The sequence below is a fragment of the Lasioglossum baleicum genome, unplaced genomic scaffold (assembly GCF_051020765.1).
Source record: "Lasioglossum baleicum unplaced genomic scaffold, iyLasBale1 scaffold1870, whole genome shotgun sequence".
Taxonomy (NCBI): domain Eukaryota; kingdom Metazoa; phylum Arthropoda; class Insecta; order Hymenoptera; family Halictidae; genus Lasioglossum; species Lasioglossum baleicum.
Genome location: NW_027470929.1, coordinates 56 through 9,032, shown reverse-complemented (window position 1 = coordinate 9,032; position 8,977 = coordinate 56). Strand labels below are relative to the sequence as shown.

Below are 8,977 nucleotides of genomic sequence, written 5' to 3'. Positions count from 1 at the left end.
ATATATATATATATATATATTTACACAAATAATTAAGGAAATAATTAACAAATAATTAAGGTAGAAAAATATGGTAATTATTTAAAAAGCAAAATTTTCTACGATTTTCGATAATTACTTAATATGTTGTACAAATCTATATTTTGCAAACTTTTCCCCATATATAGAACTTCCACTCGGCTTAGCGCAGACTGAGTTCAATGCATTAGTATGAAATAAATTTTGCGAATATCACGGAAAATGAGATGTAGCGACGATTATATGTAAAGCAAATAGTTATTCAAAATATCAATTTCTATGACATATTTGAATATTATTGAAATCCCGGAGGTCATTTTCTTTCTAAATAATTATTAATAATTGTTATTAAAAGAATTACATACATAAAGAATAATGGTTTTGTAATTGTATGTCATATATTGTATTAGCATTTACTATTACAAGAAAAAAAGAAATTTATATTAATAATAAATGCAATATTATATATATAAAATATCTATTAAAATATGTATATATATGGTAATTAAAGTAATAAAGCATGTTTTATCCTGAATCATTACAATAGAATTCCAATAATCTGACATTTATAAATTATGACCGTGCTTTTCGAACATTCTTTGGTAAGCATCGTGAATTATATTTTATATAAAGGAAAAATGTCATCGCTGTAAACAATTAAGAAGTTATCCAAAATTTTATTTTAAAATAATGAGATTTATTTGTGCAAATTGAATTACAAATATTCTATTTTTGTTAATAAATTGCATTAGTGTATTAACAAATAGTGATTGTTTTTAAATTATTTTCCTTGTTTTTACTCTTTATAACTATAGTTCAATAATTCGACATATTTAGCAATTCGATATTATCCAAATCTCGAACATACCGAATTATCGGAATTCCATTGTACATTTGTTATATATATTGTCAATGTATCTTAAATCGGTATAACATATTCTTAAATTTGAGAATTATTCGTTATAATTGCTATGGCCTTACATGTTTTTAGTATTAAAAGTACTATATTTATAAATTTTTAATTTGTATTTATGAAATAAAGTAAAATATATCTGATTAAGTTACAAACAATTAATAATAAATTTAAAAATCTGCAATTATTCGTAAACATATTTAAAATTTGCTTTATATTATTGAAATATATAAATCATTTAAAACATAAATATATAGCGTTACTCTAATATTAAATGTATCACATAATATTTATTAATACAAAGATGCAAATGATACAAAACAAATTTATGATTTAAATTATCTATCAAATTTTTTATCATAATTTCATTTCATATTACGCGAACAATTTTAATATTCGATACTTATTTCGTGAGAAATTTATTCTTATTAATAATAATAATACTAACGAAAATTAATATTTTAAGTTATTATTTCTTATTGATCATTTTTAAATTGTCTTTACAGTTCATTTGATATTGCAATTAGCCTTCCCTGTTTTATAGTTGCCATAATTACAAGAGTAAATTTATAGTAACACATGTTCCTATAATTGTATGATGATTACCTTATTATTACCATCAATAAACCACTATTGAGCGCCTGCGATAAATACTACATCATCATTAGAATCTCTAAATAAATATATGATTATTTTCTTGTGCATTAACACATAAAATATTATATACATTACAAGCTCAAAGAAATTCAATACCTTTACATTTTACAGATAATTACTGTTGTGAAAATCATTTAACAAAAATTAAAAATATTACATTCATCGCTAAAAAATGAACTATATTAATACATTTATGTATAGTTGAAGTATAATTGTACAAATTAAGAACTAAAATATCGAAACTATAAATAAAATAACATTGCACTTCGATTACTTCAATAAATTTTTAATACCTGTGAATTGTTTTAATCTATTCTGTAACGAGGCTATATTAAAAACAACATCCTTTATTACCACCACCGAGAACACGTGTTAATTAAGTGCTGCAAATTTTTGGATTTTTGCTTTCAAAGCTCTTTTTTTTACATAAAAGCTGATGATCAAAACTGGGACAAGATAAGTAATATATACAATTTATACTACGATCTTATTAGTACACTCTTCAGTCACCGCTAGTTTCATCGGTCCATATTTTTACAAAGTATTGTACAGAGAAAACTATTATAATAACAAGAATTGTATCTATGAAGTTTTTCAACATGATTATACTATGGTGTTGATCACTTTGTTCTCTTTGTTTTATAACAAGTTGTTCTAATATATGTTGTACATGATTAAGTTTATCACCATATTCTATCATCTGTCTTTCTACGTCTTTAATAACATCTATTATCCTACAAATATATCTTCTTGGTTAAAATTATTAGAAGGACATCAATGGTTATTCTATTAAGTAAAATTAATTAATGAAATTACCTTGCAGTAGAGCGTTTCCGTTTGCCGATTGATTGACTAGAATCTGAATGTACTTCTGCAGAGGAACTGCCAGAATCATGAGCAGTCTCTGCTAATGGTAAATTATTAGACAATTGTCTTTTGGAAGATTTTAATACAGAAAGTGAAGAACGTGATTCAGCTTGAAGAAGCGGAACCTGTAATACAAATAATAAACTTTGAGAATAATTACATCTCTTTTCATAAAAATAAGACAAAATTTTCTTTTTCAACAAAATTGTTCTTTTCTTGCAAACATAAATAATATATAATATTAAGGTCGCGTACAAATTTTGTTACTGTTATGAGAATGATTACAATTAATTAAACAATTAATCTTTCCTAATATGGTAATCTTGCTGTGAATGATTATTAAAATTTTATTACATGTAGTAACCATCAATAAAAATAATAAAGAATAAATGTTTTATCAAAATTGCTATTACCAAATATACTATTATCAAAAATAATTCATTTGAATCTTTCAAATAATATAAAGAATATAAAATAACAAAGTATGTGTAATGTATCGTTTTTCCGTGTAAGATTAAATAATTAGATAAAAGTATTTTAAAACTCTTATTAAAGTGCACGAATATTATATATTGACATGAAATTTATTTTGATAATTTTTGTGTTTCTATACCTGGGACTGTGGTTCAGTGGAAACGATGCTTCCGGTACGCATAATCGGTGTTTTATGTCTAGTTTTTGTACGCACTACATAATCTTGTTCATATTGCACAACATCATTTCTAGGATCCCATGGTCGAACATCTGCGTGTCGATAAACCCAATTACCCGTTATGATATCCTGTTAGTAATGAAAAATAATTTGTTTGAGAATACAAATACTTTAATTTTTTAATTTTATTATCTATTACCTGAACAAAATTCTTTGGAACCCATTCTTGTGCTTTAAGTTTTCGTTCTTTAGCTCGCTCTCTCTGTGCTTCTTCTAATTGACGTTTCGCTTCAGTGGCAGTAATTTGATCATCTCTATTAATTGCTTGCGTAACATCATACCATAATTTCTCGCTTTCCCACAGACCTTGGTATTCTAGAGGTACAGTGTATTTTTTCAACCTCTTCTTACGTACCTCTGAAGTAGGGTTAAAAAGTACACTTTCTTGCTGTAAGAATAATTAATATGATATTGATTTATTGGATAAAGAATTTTAAATGATCAACATACCCCAGTTCTTTTATCTGTTATTAGTATCTGACCATCCCAATACCCTGATATAGTAGCAAGAGTTTCTTTTCCTAAACGTATTCCTCCTGTAACTTGATTCATTTGTTCAGCACCTCCAAGGAATGGCTGTTAAATAAATAATCAATTAATTTTATATTTATTATTATATAATATTTCATGTTACCTTGAGTTTAAATTCTAGTTGAGTATGATAACCTGTTTTTTCACAATTTATATGAACTTTTCCACCTAATTCCATGGATAATGTGCCCATAAGAATTCCTTTACAATGGGCATAGGGTATTGTCATTGTATAATCTTCTCCTCTGGGTAACATTGTTAGTATTGCGACGCCATCTAAAATTGCTGATGTTGAATTTCCTAAAAGAATATTTTTGTATAATAATTCTGGATAAAAATTACTAATAATTTATTTTGTACATAATTATCTAACTAATAATTTATATATTTTATATAATAATTACTCAAGAGAAAACTTTCCAAGAAAAAAATAAAAAAGTACAATATTTACCATAAAATTTAGATTTAGCAATAATTGTAGCACTAATAGTAAATCCATCTTGTCGATTTGTAACATAAAACCCAGATATAGGTGGATGATGAGATAGCTATTAATATTGAAATGTTTCATGTAAGTTTATAATAGCAATAAAAATTCTATAATAATATATAAACATGAAAGATTAAAAAGTTCTAATAAACACTATACTTGTTCAGCTATATAGAAAGTCCTTGAACCATTAGAGTGTTGCCAATAACAACGAAAAGTTTCGCCTAAAAGTGGATTGTATGGCTTTTTTAAACCCTGAGGTTTTTTATAAAATCCAGATAAATACCACTTAACAACTCCTTTCATACGTGTGAATGCATCATCTTCTATTACAGCTCTAAAAAGCAAAAATACAAAATACACAAATATCAACATTTATATATAATTTAACCATTTGTATAAAGATATACTTAAACATTCTTCAGTAATTATTTATATCTATACCTACTGTGATAATAAATCTGCATGGTAATAAGAATCAGCCAACTTTTCTAGGAACGAACGAGGTTCTAAAATAAAGGTCGGTAAGACTACTTTTGATAAATCCATGCCTGGACGAACCTGTTTCATTAAACACCATATTAAAGATTTTTGTTCTTCTTGTAATTCTGTAACTACTTCTCCCGCCTGTATATCAAGTACAATATAAAAACATTAGATAATTTTGATTATAAACATAATACATAGTACAGCATAATTTATTTTACCGCCCCAAGAACTTCTTGTTCGTTCGCGGTATATGGAGTTTCATTAATAACTTCTTGCTGATCTTCTTTAGCAGAACCTTCAGACTCACTATCCGAAGCGCTGATCTCTGCATCGGCTGTTACTCCATTCTCCGGCTGGCTAATGTCATCCAGGTCTGTATGTGAGGAGTGCATAGGATCTAGCATTACTACTGTTGAGGTGTCATATTCCAGGACATGTACAGAAGGAACAGTTATTTTCTGAGTGGAAGATAAAATAGGTTTAGGAGTAGTAGATTCAAACTGGGAATAATTATCTTCATCGCCGAATACATCTACAGAATTCGAAGATAAAGTAATTTCTGGATCTACAACAGGAGTTGGAGTTCTATCGTGAAATTGTTTATCCCAATATGCATGATAAAATTGTTGAGACATTGGAGTTGGTGAATAGCAGACACTTTTAGAATCATTTGTCATAGGTGTTAAAGACCGAGGACATAATAAATATCTTTGAGGTGTTATAGGAGTACAATCAGATAAGCATACTGTAGATATTAAAAGCAAGTATTTAAGGGTGACGAATGTCAGGAAAGGAACAATAATATAATATCATTAATTAATATAACTAAAACTCAAGAACAAAACTTAATTAAGTATTTTTCCTTTTAAAGTTAATTATAAAGTTAATTATAATGCAAATTTCTTGATAAAAGAAAAAATATAACTGTGTAATACTTACCATGCTCATCAAAATGTTTTTCATAATCTGCTTCACTCCATTGAGTTTCGTGAGTCGTGGTAGTATCATGAGGTAAAGCACGTGGCAATGCACTTGTTGAACGTACTATTAATGAGGAACAACGTAAAGATAATTCAAGTGCATCCAACCAACATTTACCAGCTGCCTGTGAAGGTGCTCTAAATATTAAATAAGATGTTGGCAAAGGTTGTACAACAGCACCTATAAAAATAATCAAATAAAAATACATTTTTTAATTGATAAAAAAATCATTATTTACCAATGGCTTCTTTCTCTGGACCCCTTGGAGCCCATATTGATTGTTCCAGAGGATGAAATAATTTAAAACAAAATCCATCCTTTTTGCTTGGGCGTTCTATTACTTGACATGTATTAAGTAAAACTGTTCCTACCCAATGATTGCTCTGTAATAATTATTTGAGTATAATTATAAATGAAACAAATAAATGTTATATTTAAAAGTAATTATATGGATGAGCACTTTTGTTTTTGGGCTTTTGTATAGCAGTAGCAAACCAGGCTTCAAAATACACCATAGCTTTGTCCAACTTTTTAATGTGCCACGAACTTTAAGCCAATCACTCATCACAATAACGGTTGGATCCTTAAATGAACTTAGAAGTTCATTGGCAACTCTTTTCTTTTCCATTCGGTAATTTTTTCTTTGAGCCTTATATGATTCTTTTCTTGTTAACTTACAAGAATCTAAAGACTAAAATTATATAAAAATAAAAAGACATTTCCAATGTTTTCAAACAGTCTGCTAAATATCTTGTACCTTATCAGATGCATTATCTATCTTTTGATTTGCTTCACCCATTGTAGATAGTCCTATAAAAAATAAATTATTTAAAAATTATTTAATTAAATATCAGGTAAACATTGATATTATATTAATATAAAAATAAATTAAAATTGAATGAATGTAAATGTAACAATAAATTGTCATGTTTAGAAGTAATTGTTAATAAAAAAAATAGTAGATAGTTATTACAAAACATAGTTATCATGTAATTCAAAACATCATATATTAAATAACTACTAAATAAAATTAATATAAATTGATTGATTAATTTGATGATTAATATAAATGATTTTTATAAAGATTTTCTTCAGAATTCATACTAAAATGAGTTTTGTAAGATCATTAAAATATATAAATGGCTAATAATATACTGTTTAAAATTAATAAATTATTTGATGGATCATTATGTAAAGAATTATAACTGTAACTGTATCTAGTATATGATAAACTTTTTTTTATATTTACTCAATTAATTCAAATCAAAAACCTTAGAAATAATTGAGTTTAAAACGTTCATATAACAAGCTTGGTAAATACAATTTTAATAATTTCATAGAAATATAAATTTATTGATATCCAAAAGCAGTTATAACTGAAAAATATATAAAATTGAAAAATAAGATACACTTCATTTATTATAAAATATAGTAATTATTTTGTAGTTTATATAAAAAGTTATTTCATATATTAGATCATATTAACATAACGCATTATGCAGTTAGCATTTTTTTGTTAGACCTTCCAAACCCACACTTATTTATTTGCATTAAAAAGTTGTATTGAATAAAAAATATTGATTATATTTATTTTAATTGCAAGTTAAATAATGTTATAATTATACAAATATATGATTGATTTAAAACTTATATTTATAACAATAAAGTATTTAATGTAATAAAATATGTAATAATCTATCAACCACAGAAGGTTATATAATATATAAAAATTACATTTCAGAGTTCACAAATCTGTATAATAGTATGCAATTTCAAACAGGAAATAAAGAAATATGCAGTTCCTTACAACTAACTAACTACTTGAATAAGTGAAATATTTTATATCAATTTATACAAAAATTAAAAAAGTACTTAACAAATTACAAATTACTGTACATTACAATTATTAACATAACTTTATGTTTATACCTGGAGATAGTGGAGGTGCAGCAGTTGCAAAATTTACACTTGTTGATAAGGACTCTGTTGATGGAAGTTTAGATAATGTTGCAGACTGAACTTGAACACTGCTTCGTCGAAGTTGTTGATCCACTGGTTCTATATATTTAGTTTTATTTTCAGTTACTATTACTATTTATCAATATTTCTACAACTGTTTCATGAAAATACATGTTTTTCATATTTATATAAATATTTATCTTTTGAAATCACAAATTTAATAATTTTTATGTTATGACATATTCACCAGTAAATATATTATGATTAATTAATTAATTTAATTGCACCATATTGCATTTCAAAGTATAAATCCATTTTAGCAATACTAACTATGAACTGCTAACAATATTGATTTTTAAAGGCAATGTGCATCTAAATTTAATCTAATATATGAAATTGTAAAAGAAAAACAACTGTAGCAATAAATAAAATGTGTAACATAGACTTTTATAACATGCAAAGAAACATGCTTTAGAAAAGTTTATGTGCACAAGAAACTGAAATTTACTTTATATTTTAAATATTGAGAAATGTACCTTTAAATAAAGAATATTTATTATTAAGAAACTTAAAGCAAAAATAATAATAAATTTCAATACTAGTACATGCACCAGTTATACTACATCTAGGTAACATAAAATTATTCATGCATTATGAATACTGAAATACTATAAGAACATTATCTTCTAACTTGCACATAATATTCCTTACAAAAACTTATCAATAAATGTCTATATAATATACCATAACATACTAAAGAATGAATAATGTGCTAACAGCATGAATGTATTATGTTAACCTGATACATTGGGTAACATGGTGTTTTAGTAATTCTAACAGTACAAGTTATCTTCTTTATTAATGTGACAATATTAACAAACATCACATTTGGACAACAAATGAAATCAATTAAAATATTCTAAAATTTATTTATAATTTATTTGATAACTTAAGATGATGATGCAATAAGCTATTAAATGAAAGAATATGTATAATCTGAAAACAGAATATTATATATATATATATGTGTGTACACATTTACTAATTTACTTTTGTGATTCTAATACTGAGACTTGCAACTATATGCACACAATACATATTAATAAGCCTACTTAGCTTACTTGATAATATACCATATCCACTGTCATTAACACCTTTAAATGGTAATTAGCTATAGTGTATCCACTTTACAAATTACTTAATAAGTTATTAAAATAATATTCTTAACCACTAAATCACTACAAGTTTAGAAATTATTTCTTAGAAAGATATAATAAATTATAATTGAATGCCACTAATAAAAAGAAAATTTATATCAAGAAATAACAAGTATGTAATACTAGTATTATACAATTATGTA

General features: G+C 25.5%; 1 protein-coding gene across 1 annotated transcript; it reads right to left on the bottom strand.

The window, feature by feature from the left end:
• Nucleotides 1-2,090: 2,090 nt before the first annotated feature.
• Nucleotides 2,091-8,771, bottom strand: LOC143221068 (oxysterol-binding protein-related protein 8-like; the record flags this gene model as incomplete). Its single annotated transcript, XM_076446597.1, has 16 exons — nucleotides 2,091-2,322; nucleotides 2,405-2,580; nucleotides 3,069-3,236; nucleotides 3,307-3,555; nucleotides 3,618-3,743; nucleotides 3,802-3,998; nucleotides 4,150-4,246; nucleotides 4,348-4,525; nucleotides 4,637-4,815; nucleotides 4,896-5,050; nucleotides 5,617-5,838; nucleotides 5,897-6,041; nucleotides 6,119-6,349; nucleotides 6,416-6,468; nucleotides 7,588-7,716; nucleotides 8,730-8,771. Coding segments are annotated over 16 exons (2,579 nt in total), but the record flags the coding sequence as incomplete, so codon positions are not given.
• Nucleotides 8,772-8,977: the final 206 nt, after the last annotated feature.